This window comes from Hypomesus nipponensis, chromosome 3 (genome assembly GCF_054491055.1).
Source record: "Hypomesus nipponensis isolate SF chromosome 3, ASM5449105v1, whole genome shotgun sequence".
Classification (NCBI taxonomy): domain Eukaryota; kingdom Metazoa; phylum Chordata; class Actinopteri; order Osmeriformes; family Osmeridae; genus Hypomesus; species Hypomesus nipponensis.
Window position 1 is genome coordinate 8003482 of NC_140363.1, and position 18098 is coordinate 8021579.

At 44.0% G+C, this 18098-nt stretch overlaps 1 protein-coding gene across 1 annotated transcript in view; it reads right to left on the reverse strand.

The window, feature by feature from the left end:
* Positions 1-325: 325 nt before the first annotated feature.
* alk (ALK receptor tyrosine kinase) overlaps positions 326-18098 on the reverse strand; it is a 208494-nt gene continuing 190721 nt past the window's right edge. Inside the window, exons 19-30 of the mRNA XM_084683172.1 lie at positions 17790-17945; positions 16932-17045; positions 15190-15376; positions 14796-14886; positions 14604-14668; positions 14293-14422; positions 13434-13531; positions 11331-11423; positions 5194-5295; positions 4983-5117; positions 3947-4037; positions 326-3575 (exon numbers count right to left, since the gene is read on the reverse strand). Coding sequence (XP_084539298.1) covers positions 2484-3575; positions 3947-4037; positions 4983-5117; positions 5194-5295; positions 11331-11423; positions 13434-13531; positions 14293-14422; positions 14604-14668; positions 14796-14886; positions 15190-15376; positions 16932-17045; positions 17790-17945 — 2354 coding nt within the window. The 3' untranslated portion in view covers positions 326-2483. The remainder of the gene's footprint in view (positions 3576-3946; positions 4038-4982; positions 5118-5193; positions 5296-11330; positions 11424-13433; positions 13532-14292; positions 14423-14603; positions 14669-14795; positions 14887-15189; positions 15377-16931; positions 17046-17789; positions 17946-18098) is intronic.

The window sequence follows — 18098 nt, forward strand, 5'->3', positions numbered from 1 at the left end:
AAACAAGCCAGTATAGAGTTGTTTGAAATTGTTGCACTTCACTGTTCAAATACAAATGACGCCTTGGGACCAAATTCAATCTAAAGGGTACTAGTATTGTTGAGGAATATTGAGCAATGTTAAGACTACTTATGTCTTATTTTGAACGGAAACTGGAAGCCCAGATTGCAGAGTAAAGTATCAAAATGTCCCGGCCTGTCCAATGCAACACATGTTCATTCTTAAGGAGGGCCATTTGTAGCCCAAATCCTTCCAGTGTGATAAACACGCAAACGTTATTATATAGCAATTTATTCATTTTGGCAAATGTCATCTGAAGGGCAAATTTACAGCTTTTACCAGAGTCATAGTACAATACTTCATAATTACAACATTTTACAGGTGCAGGTATTTCTTTTAAATTGTTTACTCAAGGACAGTGAGCTAAAAAAAAAACACATAATTTGCCAACACAGCGATGCAGGCAAGGACAGTAGCATGTCACTCTCTGGAACCCACAGTTGAAGTGACATCTCACATCAGATCTTAAGAATTAAAATGTTACTTCATAAGTTATGGCCTATTACTGCTTTAGGTTCAAGTTGAGTAGAGAAAATGGACAAATACATTTACTAGAAACACTTTCTTTTTTGTCTGGTCAGTTTTAGGCCATTGTGAACAACTTGTTAAGTTTGCAACTTAATTTACTCAAAACCACATATGCCCTTAAATAAAAGCAGACATTGACCACAGACATGTATAGATGCTGTGCACATAAATGTGTGAAAATGGTTCATGACAGCTGTATTAAGAACCTCACAAAATAGTTCTTAGTTTCATTTGTGGACCACAAGCAATTTGTATTCAAATGTTTCACTCAAGAATACTTAATATTCTACAACAGTCTCTCTCAAATAGAAAAGATAAAATTTTAAAATGTATTAACATTGAGTATTTTAAAATAGCAGTTTGGGGTAAAGACCTATTCACCGATGTCCAATAAAGGAGATGGATCAGGGGGAGGGACATGAAATTGGATTACATTTTTACAAGTAAGGAATTAAGAAAGAGTTACTGAAAAAAGCCCCACAGCCGAAATGCCCAAACTTCTTAAGGTAAAAGAGCGCTTTCAATTGTCTAAGAGTCCATGAAATAATCGTTTCTAAAAAGGGCATTGAATTACAGTATATGTTTGGTTTGCAGTATTCTCCAAATGTGCCTCACAGTAACTCCCCATCTATCCATTCATGAAAAACACACAGTAGCGCCTCCTTCTAACACTACTGGATACTGTACCTCCTGCAGAAGGTGCAGATCTCAACTCCCAAACCCGTAGGCTTCACATTTGTGCAGTTCATTATCATAACGGTTAACAGTGGATGTTTCATGTATCGACACGGCGGTGCTTCTTGACTGAAGTGCAGTGTTACTATATATATTCTTTTTTTTAAGTTTGAGTTATTTTGTCACAATAAAAGGACACAACTTCATTTTGATACGGCCGCGAATCGAACCGGCAACCTTATGATTAATAGCTAAATTCCCTAACCGCTCAACTTAAGCATAAATTATTAAAACAATTTCAGCCATCATGATTACCACCCAGTCTAACCTGTTGTTGATTGTTCATCAAGTTTAATTTAGGTTGACAAGACGGGGGGGAACAGTTTCAGAGACAAAAAATGCTCACATATTTGCAAAATGAACATTTGGTTGGTTTTAAAAGCACATCTATTATTAATTTACAAAGCCTCTTTCAAATAATAAATAAACAAATGAATAAATAAATGAACAAGCAGGCAAGCACACATCAATAAACACTTTTTTTTCCTTGAATCACATTTCCGATTTAAAAGTTTACTTACAAAATTGATTCTGATAGTCCTTTACCAAGGCTTTGATTCACAAAAAAAGAACAGAAGCATTTTGTGATGCAAAATATGTAAACAAAGTCAGTAAAACGTCAGCAAAGCTATAGTCATACTGGTGTCCAAAGAATGTCTGAAAACTGCTGTTTTATGCAAAATGTTCCATACGTGCCTCCGAATGACTGCTTTGACAAGTAAAGCCACACTATAGCTAATCCGCAAATAAACACTGCTGCTACTAAATGGAATGTTTTCAACCAGTCGTTCTGAACTACTTGAAGAAATTCCCAAGCCCCATAATTCAGTCTCTTGGTTACATCGAGCGTAGAAAAAAATACATATTTTCCGTTAAACAACAATTAGCCAGCCAATGTATTATAAACTTTGCTTCCAGTATCCATTAGTAGATTACAGTTTTTTTGCCAAGCTTTTCATTGGGTTCTACAGGACTTACAATATCCCTTTGGCCAGGTAACAAATGGTTTGCTTCAATCTGTGGAAGAAACAATGCAACTTGGTACTCGAGATAGTAGGGGAGTCCAAATGTTTAGAACTCTTCTCACACAGTGTTAACATATTTTTCCTCAAGTGTTTCTCAACACAGTCTCAGAGTGGATACGTGTGGATCCGGAACAGCTAAAGCACAGTGGCGTTGTGCCCTTCCATTCTTGGTAGCCTGGAATCCTGCACTGTTCCCATGGTAACCAGCAGCGGGCGGTTGTCCTCAGAAACAACCGATCGGCTTAAAGAAACAGAGGTGGGCAGCACCCCTCTCTGGGCAGAGCCAAAGGAGGAGGAGGTGGCAGGGGCTGGCGGGGGAGGGGGAGGAGGGGGGTTGGGGCCACTGTGGGAAGGCTCCAGGGGCAGGCCTTGCTCCTGGTATCCATAGCCTATGTTCCCACATGGGAATCGGCGTAGTCTGTAGAGAGGGACCGGTGGTAGGGCGGCTGAATCGAGAACCAGCGGGGAGGGGTCAGTGTTGGAGGCGACTGAAGGGGGCGGGGGTGGAGGTAAGAGCGGACGGCAGAGACCCTGCTGCTGCTGGTGGAGCAACTGCTGCTGAAGCTGATGGTGCTGCTGCTGGAATTGGTGCTGGAACTGCTTGTGCTGGTGCTGGAGCCCCAGGGCCCCCGCTGCCTCTGCCACCGTCCTCCCCACGTACTCCTGCCCCTCTCCGGGAACCCTGCCACCGCTGTGCCCTCCCACCGCTGGTACTCCTCCTCCACCAACCCCACTCTGCCTCTGCTGCTGCTGCTTCCTCTGCTGCTGCTGGAGGAACCAGGAGCCGTAGGTGGGGTTCCACAGGTTGGTGGGCTTCCCGTTGTGGTTCTCCTTCTCTGGGGGTTGACCCTGGGTGCTGAAGGCCAGGTTGACGTGGCCTCCCTCTGGGCCAGGCTGGCTGGGGATCTTTGAAGCTGCCGTGGAGGTTACCGTGGCAGTGGTGGATGTTTGTGGGTGTGGGTGTGGGTGAGAGTAGGACTGGGGTTGGGCCAAGACTGGGGGCTTGGGTTCTGCCAGCTGGCTGGGCTGGAGGACAGGTTCGCCAGGCCTCTGTGTGTCCTCGGAGGGGTAGGAGGGGAGAGGCGTGGGTCCATCCCTATCGGGCATTTGCGCGGACACTAAAAGTGAGGGGGCTGTGGGGTCCTCAGGCCGCATGGGCACACGCTCATCCTCCTCAGGTACAGGGCCATACTCCACAGGCAATGGGACATTTACCACATCAGGATCCTGTTCAGAACATAATATATCTCCAGTCATTTCAACTTGAAATTTCCAAGATAGGCTTAACACTCTATTAAAGTAATTTGGCAAAAGATGCCTTAAATATTAATTTTATTCCTAATATAAATTAATTTATAATATAATAAGAATATGTTCTTCTTGACAGTAGTTTTTATTTCATATTTGACCCATATAGCTAGTATAAATGATGTGTTTCTATATAATGTGTATACTGACAATGGCTATTGCACCCAGTGAGTGAATATAGACACAGAGGGCCTCATGTACTAACGCTTTTGCATCCACTTCAGGCGTATGTGTTTCGCAATTTGAGCGTAAAAGCATGGCGAGGTATATCCAAACATGGCGCACTCTACCTGTAAGCAGTAGTCAATCCTCTCCAAGATGGTGGAGAAGTTGGGCCTGTCTTCAGGTTGATGCTGCCAACTCTGAGTCATTATTCGGTATCTGGGAGACAAACATACAAGGACAAATAATTAAAATATCCCTCCCTTTACCCCTTGCACAAATGCAAACAGGATATTTCTCATAAGGCCTGGCCAGACACAGACCCACTCAAGCACTTCATCAAAAAGCTGTCTACGTCTTTTAATATTTATTCTACATCCATCGGTGACTGATTTAAATGCCACATGAACCGCCAGTTTGAGTGATTACCTTTGAGAGGTTGCTTTGCTATAGTATTAAATCTGGAGACAACCCATTGAGACGTTATCAAATCAAGCTTGTTCTTAATTGCTTGGCTGAATTGTTGGGCTTGTAGCTTTCTGCTTGACTAATACAACACTCCTGTTGCGAAGCTGTTGTTCAGCCTGATGGAACTGCATGGGGGCTGTATTTGTTGTTTTTATTCCTTTCATATGAAAATGTGATCACAAAAGGAAAACTGAACTGGGGGTCGATATTTAAGAATGACCTGGCTGCGTTAGAAGACATAGGGACAAGTAGATTATTAGAGCACAGAGTTAAATGTGTGTGCTATTCATGGGTTGAAGCTAAAGGTTGTAAGTGTGTTTGTGTATGCACCATAGCATCCTATATGCTTCATTATTTTTGTCTGCATAACAACAGCAATGTGTTCTGCATACAAACAACATATTTACCCAATCTATAGGGGAAATGCATGGGCGTTCCTCTTTGACGGAACACATAGCACTGTACAGGGATTTCATTCACAAGCTTAAAAACAGCAGTGGCAATGTCATACCTTGCCAGTCTTTTTTAAGCTAAAAAACAAAGCTTAAAAAAAAGCTTAATAAATTAATAAATTACACACAATTTAATACATTATTAAACAGACAAATGCGCCTGAAGAATGTAGAATATAGAATGCATTATACAGTCTAATGTCTAAACACATTTGGCTAAAAGCAAATGTTATATTTAACTTACACAGGTCCAGGGCAGTTTTTGGGAGGATCCATCCTACCACCATTGGTGACAAACTCCAACACTTCCTGGTTGCTGCGGCTGGGGTAGGGCATATAACCCAGCGAGAAGATCTCCCACAACAGAACACCAAATGACCTGGGAGAAAGAGAGGGACTTTAGTTTCCAGAGATGTATGAGGGAGGGAGAGCTCACTACGCAGCAGACCACTCACCACGTGTCCGTTTTTGATGTGAAGATGCCTTCCATAAAAGCTTCAGGTGGCATCCACTTCACGGGCAGCATGGCACGTCCACCCTTCCTGTAGTAGCTGGCTCTGCAACCACACACACACACCCACACACACACATATTATGTGTTATGTGCTTTTTGGCATTCTTTAAATTCATCAGGTTTGCATAGTGTGTAGACCAAACTCTCTCACCATTGTACAGTATTAGCTCAGTGCAAAGCTCTGAGAGGTGGCAAGTTAACGCTTGAAGACAGTATACTGATATCATGGCAGATTGCAACTGCAGTATATACTCCTTTTTATCAGGCACCGTGAGCGACAGAGAACGGAAGATTAAGAGATACAGCGAGCAGAGACGATGCGATGAGTTGATAAAATGGCAAAGAGAATGAAATGAGGAGAGAGACAGCACAAATAATTGAGGATACCCCCACCTCAAGCCCTCCACACACGCACATACATACAAATATGAATGAATGAAAGGCCGGAGTTCACAGCAGCATTGCCATGGAAACAGCCCTCAAACCCATGGCTCCATCAGTCCCATTCATCAATTTAAACTGCGGGTCAATCTAAAACTGTTATTGGACGATTAGAATGCCGATCCTGTCAAAGTAGACCAAAACATCGGCTTTCTGAAAAAAATATCCTTATCTTGAAGAGAAAAGAAAGGGATTCCTCTCTGGACAGAGTTTGAACTACTGGTTCTTTGACTGGTTTAAACTAGTCATACTCTCATGCTAGGCTTGTAATCTGATGTGCGACGCGCTGTCAGACAGCCTGCTGATAACTGCCTCTGCCTGATTCATCATCTTTCTCCTGGTCAATCCACACCAAGGAGACAACCATGGAGACAGACAACCCTGGATGACCAGGGTGGTACGTGTAATGCTCAAAGCACGGAATGACACTTTTAAGTCTGGCGACAAGGTAGTGGTAGAGCCAACCTGAAGCGTGCCATAAGAGTTACAAAGCGTGTCCATGGTCAGAAAGTGCAGGGCTTCTTCCATGAGCCCACGAACACCAGACAAATGTGGCAGGGTATTCAAGTCATTACAGACTATAAAGCTACCCTGTGATAACAACATCCACTTCCTCAACAAACTAAATAACCACTTTGGAAGGTTTAAAGCACTCAACAACACTCCTGCGAGAACATCTATACCTCGCCCCAATGAGCAGCCACTGTCCGGAGAACCCTGAGGAGAGTGAACGTTCGGAAATCAGCGGGCCCCAACAACATACGAGGACGGTTGCTCAAGGAATGTGCCGACCAACTGTCCGGTTTTCTCATGGACATCTTCAACACCTCGCTGATCCAGGCTGTGGTACCATCATGTTTCAAGACTGCTACAATCATACCAGTGCCTAAAAAAACTCAAATCTCCTCCCTCAATGATTACCGCTCAGTAGCACCCCCATATGATGAAGTGCTTTGAGAGGCTGGTAAAGGACCACATTGTCTCCAGACTCCGCCCCCCCCCCCCCACACACACACACACACATTTGACCTGTACCAGTTTCCTTAGCAGCCTAACCGCTCTTCAGAGGATGCCATAGCCTCAGCACTCCACCTGAGCTTAGAACACCTGGAAGGGATAACTCACATGTGCGTATGTTGTTCCTGGCCACCCTTGGTTTCAGCACCCCACTATGTAACTGGCTGATTGACTTCCTCAACAACAGACCCCAGTCTGTGCGGGTGATGACCACGACAAGGCCTACAAAGAGGAGGTCAGACATCTGGTGGTCTGGTGTGAAACCAACAATCTGGTCCCTGAACGTTGACAAAACTAAAGAGATCATCGTAGACTTCAGGAGGAGCCAGCCCAGTCATACACCACACCTCGTCAACGACACGGCAGTAGAGAGAGTCAGAAGCACCAAGTTCCTGGGAGTACAGATAACAGACACTCTGACCTGGTCCCATCACACCTGAGCTCTTGTAAAGAGAGTTCAGCAGCGCATGCATTTTCTGCGACCAATGAAGAAAGCACTCCTCCCCTCTCCAATTCGCACCATTTTCTACAGAGGTACTATGGAGAGCATACTGCATCTCTGTTTGGTTCGCTGTGCCTCTGACTGGAAGTCCCTGCAGAGGGTGGTGAGGACAGCAGAGAAAATCATCGGGTCCTCACTTCCTCCCATCCAGGATATTGCAAAGAAACGCTGTCTGACCAGGGCTCACAAAATCAACAAGGACACCTCCCATCCGCACCATGGACTCTTCTCACTGCTGAACTCTGGAAAGACATTCCGCAGCCTTCGATGCAGAACAGCCAAGTTCCTCAACAGCTTTATCCCACAAGCCATACGACTGCTGAACTTAAAATAATAATCCCCCCTCACACACCCTTACAGGACTACTTCACTGGACTGTATAATATAAATATAATTACTTATCATTTTGATGATATGATTCATCTTACTGCAAAGTGAAATTGAATGAAAATAAAGGTGACTGAACTGAACTGACCTGATGAGCCCCATGGATCAGCAAGACATGCACATACAATACACACACACACACACACACACACACCCCTCTATGAGCCACTCTGGGGACACAAAAGGTGAGCCTCTGGATTGGCACACACATAATCAGACAATCACACAGCACACATAAACTGTTTAACAGACTGTGATGAGATCTGTCTGAAGACAAAAGGCCTATAAAAAGGACACATTTTACATTACAGCTTTTACTGGCAAGCCCAGAATTTTTACGACAGTTGATTCGACGTGGCTGTGAGATATTCTGAGACACGGCCTTTGGAGACTGCTAATATACTGAAGCATGTGGTAATATTGTCCTAACAGTTCATGTGTTCATAACATAAGAACTCATTTTGTGGTAATGGCAGCTGGCAGGAGCTGTGGTCAGACGGTTACTGATGCCTGTCGCCACGGCAACCCAAGGACCCGCCGGTGGATACTGGCGGTGGAGGAAGCTGTCAAGCTGAAGGAGGCCTTCTGGACTTGGTTGGCCCCGCAGATCTCCGTCAGGCCAGAAGGGTGTAGTGAGGTCAGCAAGACCACACAGATCCAACATCTTGCCACACCCGAAGAGTGACTCAATCACATCAGACAAACCTAATCAGCCCTTGTGACACTCTCAGTATGCTGATTATCCACCAAACGTGGATGCAAAGGAACCATAGAATTGGGGGGTGACCTCCCCAATCTCAGCCCTCCTGCTAGCTTGCAAGCTTCAAAGGGCCTCCTTGAGACAACACGTCTCCAGCAACCATTTGCTATCCGTTTTGGCGGCAGTTGAACAAAGAACATATCTTAATCCGAACTTTTGAGGAAAGTTCTTCAGACTTCACCTTTACCACGAGAGTACAAGGTGGAGAATTATGAGAGGGATATTTGTGTCATGTGTGTTACTTTGTTTTAATGTTGCGTTCACTGAAATCTTGACTCTAGTAACTGCTCCTTTTTCCTGAAAAATACCCTTGTCATTCTTGGTATCTACACAAAGCTCTCATAATAAAACAATCATTCAACTATATTTTGTAACTGTACTAAGATGTCCAGAACAATATTTGAATGATCCTTTGAACCAGCCAGAGACCAGATCACACCTTTGGTAGGTGTGAAGGAAGGAGGGGGGAGTTGACAACCCAGCTTCCCCCAATCAATGTCTGACCCCAGACAGGTCCTTTCTCGAACTCTGAACTGTATAAATATCTGAGATGACCATCAATCTCAGACTCCAGCGAAAGCAACCATGGCATGAACGCCATCGGGATTGGCGTTCCAAACGATGTCCCCAAGCTTCTCCTGAGATTCAACTTTATAGTGATCGCGACACTATCTGCACGTTTATCGAAGAACCAAAACGCAATTATCATTGCGACTTGACTGAGGTCCCGCAGACTCAGCCACATGACCCGGCAGCGCAGCCGCGCTTTCACTTCCAATTCTTCAAATGGACCTTTGGCGCAAACCGCCCTCAACCTCATTGATCAACTCATGATCCAATGTAACTATGGCTAACACTCTTTCCTCCCCGACTTGGCATTGGCGGGAGCTCTGTTCATGATTTGTAAGGATGTAATCACTGACTTACCATTTCTGTATTTCTTTAAGTTAGACCATTTCATTCTGTTCATTGAAACCAATAACTCATATCAAACTCATAATCTAAGTTGTTCATAAGGTCTGTTTACCTTACTTGAATAAATTCATTGTAAAGATATTTTGACGTGCGTGTTCAATGATGTTACGATTGGCTCTACACACAAATTCATTCCTAAAGATGAGACTGATTATTACATGTTAAATATAGGTAATGTCCTATTATACCTACATTCCCTAATGTCCTAAACCAATATTAGGGTGGTGCCCCAAACTTTATGATAAATTAAGTATTTCAATTTTAACACGACGAGACCTCGCTACAAGGGCTACAGCGGCAGATTTTATGTACTTGGAGAAGGCTTATGATTGTATCCCACGGACACTGAAGTACCAGGCGCCGTTACTACAGCCATCGTACCATTCGCAAGGTTTTTTAAGGTAATGCACCTTGGTATGCTAACTTGCATAACTTAAGGTGGGTACAGGAATGCCAAATCATTCATTCTGAAGTGTGAAAGTGTGTGGGTGAGACCAAGAGACTGAAGTTGTCCGTTTTAGGGAGTGAGTTAGAGAAGCATGGGTGATGAGGACAGAAAGGAAAGAGATAGGAGGAGGAATAAGACGCCAACAACAGGAGATGGAAATAAAGAGGTCGAAGGTGACGTAAAATAACCTATGAAGACAGAAAGTACGTGAGTCAAGTACTGTGTGTGTGTCATCGCTCACGTATCAATGAAAGTGACCTCCAAGGGTGTCAGGGGCTGTCTTACAGTCAAGAATACACTGCTTGTAAATGCTAAATGGACTGCTTTCATACAGCGTGTTTTCTACTTGAGCGGCACTCAAAGCGCTTTACAATTTTGCCTCTCATTCACCTATTCATACTCACTCTCACACATACTGACGGCAGCGGAGCTGCCATGCAAGGCGCCGGCCTGCCCATCGGGAGCACCTTGGGGTTCAGAGTCTTGCTCAAGGATACTTCGGCACATGGCCTAGGAAGAGTCAGGGATCAAACCGCCAACCTAGCGATTAACAGACGACCCTCTCTACCCTCTTTACCCCCTGAGCCACAGCCGCCCCGGCTTTTGGGCTTGTGTATTAGTGTGTGTCTGAATGACAAGTGTACGTTTATCATAAATACACCTGCTTGTTTTCCAGCTTACGTAATTGCGTGTGTGTGTTGTCCCTTGCTTCTACGGGTAAGATTCAGACACTGAGCTTGTCGTCTCCCTACCTTGTCACTCAACTCCCCAGTGACCAAACTCAAACTGACATCTCCCAGGAAAAAAATTACTGAAATTCCTGCTAGTGCACGTCAGATTACAAGATCCCCCTAATAAACAAATTCTAGGCACCAAGAACACTCAGCGGTGCACCTGATAAATCTTCAGCTGCAATTAAAGCCAGCTATCCTAAAAGTCATCCCTAAGGAGTTGCATGGCAACCAACTTTCCTTTCCTCCCACCAGTGATTATCTTGCCAGGATTAACTGCCACCATGTTAATATGGCTGAAAGTTGTCTGAAACAGTTTTGTTTTTAAACGTTTTAGACGTTTTGCTGTTGGGCCTGTGGGCCAGGAGATGATATAAAAAGGAGTGTGCATCTCAAAACATACAAGAAAGAATATCTGATATTGCATGGCAACCTGACTCGCCAGATGGTTTGTTACACATAACCATCTGGGAAATCGTCCATAGAAACAGTTTGAAAAAGGGCAGGGTCTTTTAAAAGATATTGGGGGTGATTGGATGAACCATCTGTGTATCAAGGTCTAACTTCAACAATGCTTGTAGCTGCCAATAGTTCCTCATTGGGTGCTGATTGGTCCGAAGCACTGTTTCGTGCACTCATGGATAACTTGGAGCTTGGCATGATGGATCCTTGCCACATCCTTAACTGTATGGTGCATACAACTAAAATGGAGGCCCTTCAGAAACTTGGGTTAGGAGACATTTGACTGACTCTAGACTAGTACTGTAAGTACAAGTTATACACTTGTAGATTTTTTGTTGTTGTGGTGAGACCTTACCTGTAAATGTCCCTGGCCATCCCAAAGTCTCCAATCTTGGCCACTCTCCCAGGTCCTTTGCAGGTCAAGAGGCAGTTTCGAGCTGCAATGTCCCTGGAGAAAAGCAGAGCCATTATGTTGTTGATTCAGTAGTAGTAGAGTGGATTATTCACATCCTTGAGCATACAGTAAATGTTTCACATAAACCAAAGATAAATTACACTCTGGCGAGTACTCAATAAATCAGGCCATAGTTTTCTTTATAAAGTTCAGTGTCCTTTAGAAAACAATTTTCCATAGAGTTAACTCCCTATCATTTGTACCAGGAGCATTATTTTAAAGTTGAATTTGTTTATTGTTGATCTATATTGGAAAAAGCTACTAGATTGAATCCACTGTTAGTCTCATAGACTCTATGGCCCAGTTTCCCGGACATGGATTAAGCCTAGTTCTAAGGTAAGAGAACAACTTAATGAAGATCTCCATTGAAAATATTTGTAAAAATAGTAAAATAATTCACCTTTTTGGGAAGTAGCTTCATTTCATGTTCATTTCATGAGAACAATCCTATCTTTAATTTAAGTAAATGCATTATCGCTCATTAAGCATTATTGGCACCCTAACAATTTATTATGAACAGATGACTTTTTCAAAGTTGATCAGTGTTCAGGAACTTTCAAGCAGTAATCCAGAACTTCCTGTTTCACAGGGGTATAAATATGAGGTGACACAGAGGCCATATTCTCTTAATCACACTGTATATCATGATATATGTATGGGTATTGCTATTTTCTGAAAGGTTTAATAATTGTGTGTCAACAAAAAAGCTGCAAAGTCACTAAGTATCTCAACAGAGAAAAACAAACAGCTGATAGCTTCAACATATCCCAGCATGAGTGCATTTGTCCCCCACTTTTACAAAATTGAGCACACCTCTAAGGATTAAAGGCTTACTGTTATAAGCGCAGGCAAACAATAAATGGTCTCTCCAGCGTCTTAATCACTTCTTATGAAAATATAAGAAACCAACAATGCCTCTAGTGGGATGTTCACTGCAGTGTGCCATAAAAATGTGTGCTGTATGCATCCTACACTCCAAAAGAATGTGAGGCTGAGCTAAAAATTGCTTGTTCGGGTGCTGGTCACAGCAATATTATACTTGCTGATCACTGTCAAATACAGTGGAATAACTACATTACTGTAACAGAATGGTGCCCCCCTGAAAATGTCTCAAGTGGTAGTGGGGGACAGGGGGTGACATACAGTAGCAGGAATGTACAGAACACTGGTAAAGGTGGCACAGTGCTTAGCACTGTAACCTCACAGCAAGAAGGTCCAGGGTGGAGTTCTCGTTTGGGGCAGTGTTTGGTGCTCAGGTGGGCTATCTCTCTGGCCTTTCGGTGTGGAGTTGGTATGATCTTCCAGTGCCCACAAGGATTTCCTCCACAATGAACCCCAATATGAAAATATGCAGAAAAGATAGCTCTCCTGCCCCCAAGTTCCTGGCCAGGCATGGGGTGAGTACTTGGACTTGGCCCCCAGCTGCCTTGATAAGGCCGATCACCGCTCCTGGCTTCCCCCAGGAGGGGAGCAACAGGAACCACCCATGACATTTTCCCTCTGCATTTTGAATTCAAATATTTTTGGGAAAAACATATTTTTCAATGTTTTCATTGACCTGTCTGTGAGGTTTGGTGCGGGGTGTGCATGTGTGTGTCTGTGACAGTGCAGGTATATGTGTGTTTTTACTTGAACACAATTAGGAAGATTGATTTTTTTTTTGTTGCAGATGTTGAGTAAATGCTTTAATTGGGCTAGTTTGTCACTGTGCTATTCCCAGGCTGGAGGTTGGGGCAGACATGATTAGGGAGGTATGGACAAACATTCTATCTCAGGTGAAGTGAAGACAGCAAATGCCAAAGTAACTGGCAGAGGATAACAGGTTAGCTGTCGGTTCCATCTGCTCCTTATTTGCTCTCCTTTTTTCAGTCCTCTGGATAAGAGATTTGGACCCCCATCTGTTGATTTAGGATGCTGTCTCTACACATGCCTGTGTGTGTACACAATGTACAATGTACACACAGAGCAGTGTGTGTGTGTGTGTGTGTGGGGGGGGGGGATTACCTGTGTATGAACTGGTTTTCCTCCAGGTACTGGCAGCCCCTAGCTATGTCTCTGGCCACATTAAGAAGGTCCACCATGGAGAGACTGGATGGGTGCTCCTGAGAGAGAGACAGAGAGAGAGAGAGAGAGAGAGAGAGAGAGAGAGAGAGAGAGAGAGAGAGAGAGAGAGAGAGAGAGAGAGAGAGAGAGAGAGAGAGAGAGAGAGAGAGAGAGAGAGAGAGAGAGAGAGAGAGACAGGAAAAAGTGAGTGACCAAGACCAACCAACATGTTAGTGGGCATGCAGTTGCATGGAAGACAGTAACACCCTATTCACACCGGATGTGTTACAGCTGCAACCGCAACGCAACCAGGTTTAGCTGTCTTCACAGCATTTCAGATGAATCTCTCGTCATCCATGATGTGAAATCTTAATATAACCGAAATACAACCGTCAGTCTGCACACAGTGTTTTAACAGAATCAGAATTGAATTGAATCACCGAGTAAGTGTACACAAACAAGGAATTTACTGTGGTGGGCAGGTGCATACACTAAACGCATAATAACCATTCAGAATCTTAGCGTTAGTTTGGAAAGCGCCACGGTGCGTCTGGTGTGCGTCTGGTGTGCACTGCACCATTGACTAAAGGGGCCGCAATCAGCCGCGATCAGCTCCGACATCCGCGTCGTAGCGCACCCTCACAGACGCCCTCCAGTGTGAAGCACAGACTGACTTGGAAGCCAGACGCACAGAAAGGCAGTACTGCAAAAAGACATTCCAAATTGGCCTAACTGTAGGCAGCTCAACTCAATTAGCTTCTAACGACCAAAAGATTCCTCTGACTGCCCACCCCGAGAAAGAGCTTCTTTTGGTGCTTACCAGTCTGGGCCTGGTCTCTCTCAGGAAACTTTTGAGATCTCCTCCAGCCATGAGCTCCAGGAGGATGAAACGAGGCAGGGCCTGCAGACTCACACCTATACAGCATACTATGTTCTGGTGGCTGAACTTACTAGAGAGTGTTAGATGAAGTATGGATGAAGAAAAGAGGACAAAATGGAAAAGAAGAATGAGAAGATGTATATTTTTCATTTCTCTCTAAATGCATGAGCTCGTGCATCATGTGTGTTTGTGTGGAAATGAGTATGTTTCCACTGCCCATGGACGTCTATGTTAGTTTGTGTGGCTCTTACCTAATTATGAGAGCCTCCATTAGGAAGTCTAGTTCATCCTGCTCTGAGCACACTTCAGGAAGAGTCTATAACATGGATAAGCAGGATAGAACATAGGCACATATGAGAGATCCAGAGTACATACACTTCCATCTGATCAGTCTGACAGATGCCTAATCGGCCTGTACAACACAGTATATTTGTCCCATTCACCTTGACGGCTACTTGCATGGGACTGGGCTCTCCAGGAATCCCAACTGCCAACCCTTCGTATACCTCTCCAAATGCCCCATGCCCCAGGCCCCTGTGCAATGTAAGCGCACACACACATTTTTAACACTTTTACACAGCACACAAACAGCATTAAACTACTTTTTGTGGGAATATGACCTCCATTTTTGGAGGTTTCTTCAGTGTTTCTGCTGTAGTTTTGCCTGCAGCATACATCACACCTTTAGTCATCGCCCACCTCTTTTCTCCAACTGTACTCAGGGATTCAACCACCTTTAGGCTTTTGTACCCCAAAACAAACACTACCAAAGCCAGACACCAACGCAGTTTTCCCTTTCAGACACACACACAAACACGCACACACATTTCCCATTACCTGGTGAGAGAGATATTGCGCCGTGGCACCTCCTTCAGGTCATTGACTGAGGCAGTCTTGCCAGCAAAGCAGTAGTTGGGGTTGTAGTCGGTCATGATGGTTGAGGCCCTTAGCTTGCTCAGTTTACAGTCTGGGCTTTGCAGCTCCAGCTGAATAGACTGCAACTCCGTGTGTTTGCGTCTGTACACTGAAAAGACGAGTAGAAAATAGATACCTTTATTTCTTTTTTGTTCAGTAGTTCAGTAGTTGAGAGACGTTCAGTAGTTGCAGAATTGAAACCTTACCTAAGATTGTTTTATCTTTCAAACAAACATGAATAACTCTTACTTAACACCATTTGTTTGCAAACGATATAGGGTAACTGACCGGTGAGAGTATGTTTTCAATTTTTGGATGAAGTTAGATTATGTTCTGTCAGAATGTTCTTATTGTTGGATGCAAGTGTTGTAAACAGCATACAGAACCATTTGCTGCTACTGCCATATTATGTAACCTAATGTGCAGTAATAATGTAAGGCTGGCCCACTGTTGTGTTGCAGAGCTGCTCTGAAGAGTGCTTTGCATTAAAACTGATGGGGCAACAAACACGTACATTTCAAAGCTGTTTTTTATGTTGGTAGGTAACTGACCAAACGCCATGAAAAATCAAAAAGGTTCTAAGCTTCTATTTTAGTTAATGTTTTAGTTAATGATAGTCATAAAAACATATTATACTTGTGCTTGAATTGTTCATAAATCTCTTTATCTAGAGTTAGAAGTCAAGTAGTCATGAGTCCATGTTGGCTTGCAACTTAACTTGGGTCCATGTCTCAGGCTTGTTGCTGTGTCTGTACTGAACATAAGCACACTCTCCATCTCCATGTCTGACACAAACATGATGCACACAAAACGCAAAAAGCACACACGCATGCACATAAGAGAGGCCCTGGCTCATTCTGTACACACACTACTTGAGGAGGGGAGTGTTTATGTGTACAGTGCGTGTTTGCGTATAAGCAGCAATTCATTGCTGAATGTGCCAGCAAATTGATGAGCTCTGTCACCCTAAGCTTAACCAGCAATCCATCATTAGCACTGTTTGGTCATCACGGCGACACTGGTATAGATTCCATCGCTAGTAAATCATGTGATGATGGAGCGTGCGGCTTGATGGCTCAATGAGTGCATCCGTCTGGTGGTGATAGCGTTCAGTCATGCCCTCTCATGCGCACACGCACGCACATCACAAACATCCGCTGGCGAATGGTTTTTTGAGGCTGTGTTGTACAGCATGTGCGCATGCTGATTTTGTATGCCTGGGCATATGCACGGATGTGTGTTGAGGTATGGTAGCCCTTAGTCACACAATCTGTGGTACTTTACACACAAACATTCCACTGATGGAGGCTGCCATCTGTGTTCACATTTGTGTGTGTGTGTGAGTGTGTGTGTGTTAGAAGTGCATGTGTCTGGGCATAATGGCTCTCAGTCCGGCACTGTCTCAAACAGAAGCCACACATCCGCAGGCCAATTGCAATTAAGCATCAGTCTGTCTTTAGCCACAGTATCATCAACCTCCCCAGTGTTTCATTACAGTACACACAGTTGTACTGCTTCATTTTAAGAGTGTTTTTTGAGCTTGTTATGGCTGTGCGTAGACATCCTGTCAGCCTGCGTTTGATGCCTAGGATGGGGATCAAAGTCATTGTATTAAGAGTGTTTGGGTTTGTGTCTGCGTGTGCATTCTGTGTGTCGCAACTCACTAATCATCACCCCGGACACAGCCAGCAGCAGGGCGGCGATGAGGGCTGAGGTACCGACGGACAACCCCAGAGCCAGGTGGGACAGCGAGGGCTGTGGTGACAGGACAGACACCTCTGTAAAAGAGGGGGTTGATTACACAACCTGGCAACCCAGAGTACCAGAAATTCCTTGTGGCAGTGACCTTTGTTTTAATCAATGCGATTGATTTGACACCAGGACAACAACAGAGAGATGGAGACAGCGGTTGCATCTTGATAGACTTCTGCAGGCTTCCTTTTCTGTTACCTTCTCTGACCTGATCTAAAGATGTTGGATGATTGAGACAAACAGTCTCAATAATGTCCCCTATGTGTGACAAAAATGTAGTTGCAGAAAAGGGACAAACAGACCATTTGAATTATTAAGACATGCTCGTATATTATTTGCCCTCAGCTCAGGACACCCATTGTTACCGGTTTTCCTGAAGATGGATCATAATTACACTTCATTAACAATCTCTTTGAAACAAGATAATTCAATATATTACATCGGCTTTACAGCTTAATTACTTGAGAAATAATTAATTACCACTTCATTAACAATTCAAATATATTACAGACACTGGCTAATTCATCCAAATTAATATACATATCTAATGAGCTAAAGCCTATAAACTGAGCTTCCAGTGTGTAAGGTCAAATGCAAACATTGGTGGATAGGTGTGTTTCTGTGCGTGTTACATGTTTGTGCAGTTATTTTCTTTGTCATTGTTTGTGTGTTTCTACGCATGCCTGTCTGTCTCCGTGTGTGAGTATCTGCATCTATCAGCGTGTGTATAAGTGTGAATGGGTGTATGTGTGTATGAGGTTTCTTCTAACCGGTGTGGTTGATACACGACACTCCGTCGGAGTCCAAGACGAGGTCCTCGTCACAGTAGCACACAGTCCCCTCCTGTGTGCGATGACACTCGTTCATCTCACAGTGGCTGCAGTTCTGCACCTGGCTGATGATCACTTCACCATTACCTTCCATACCTGAAATCGACACACGCACATACATGCTCACACAATTAGGAGTGGTTGAGTAAGTGAGTGTGAATGAATGAGTGAAAGATGAGAGAGTAGCAAAGAGGCATCTGCATTATTATTGACGGAATGACGGTCTTCTGTCTCTCTGTGAGGATAGTA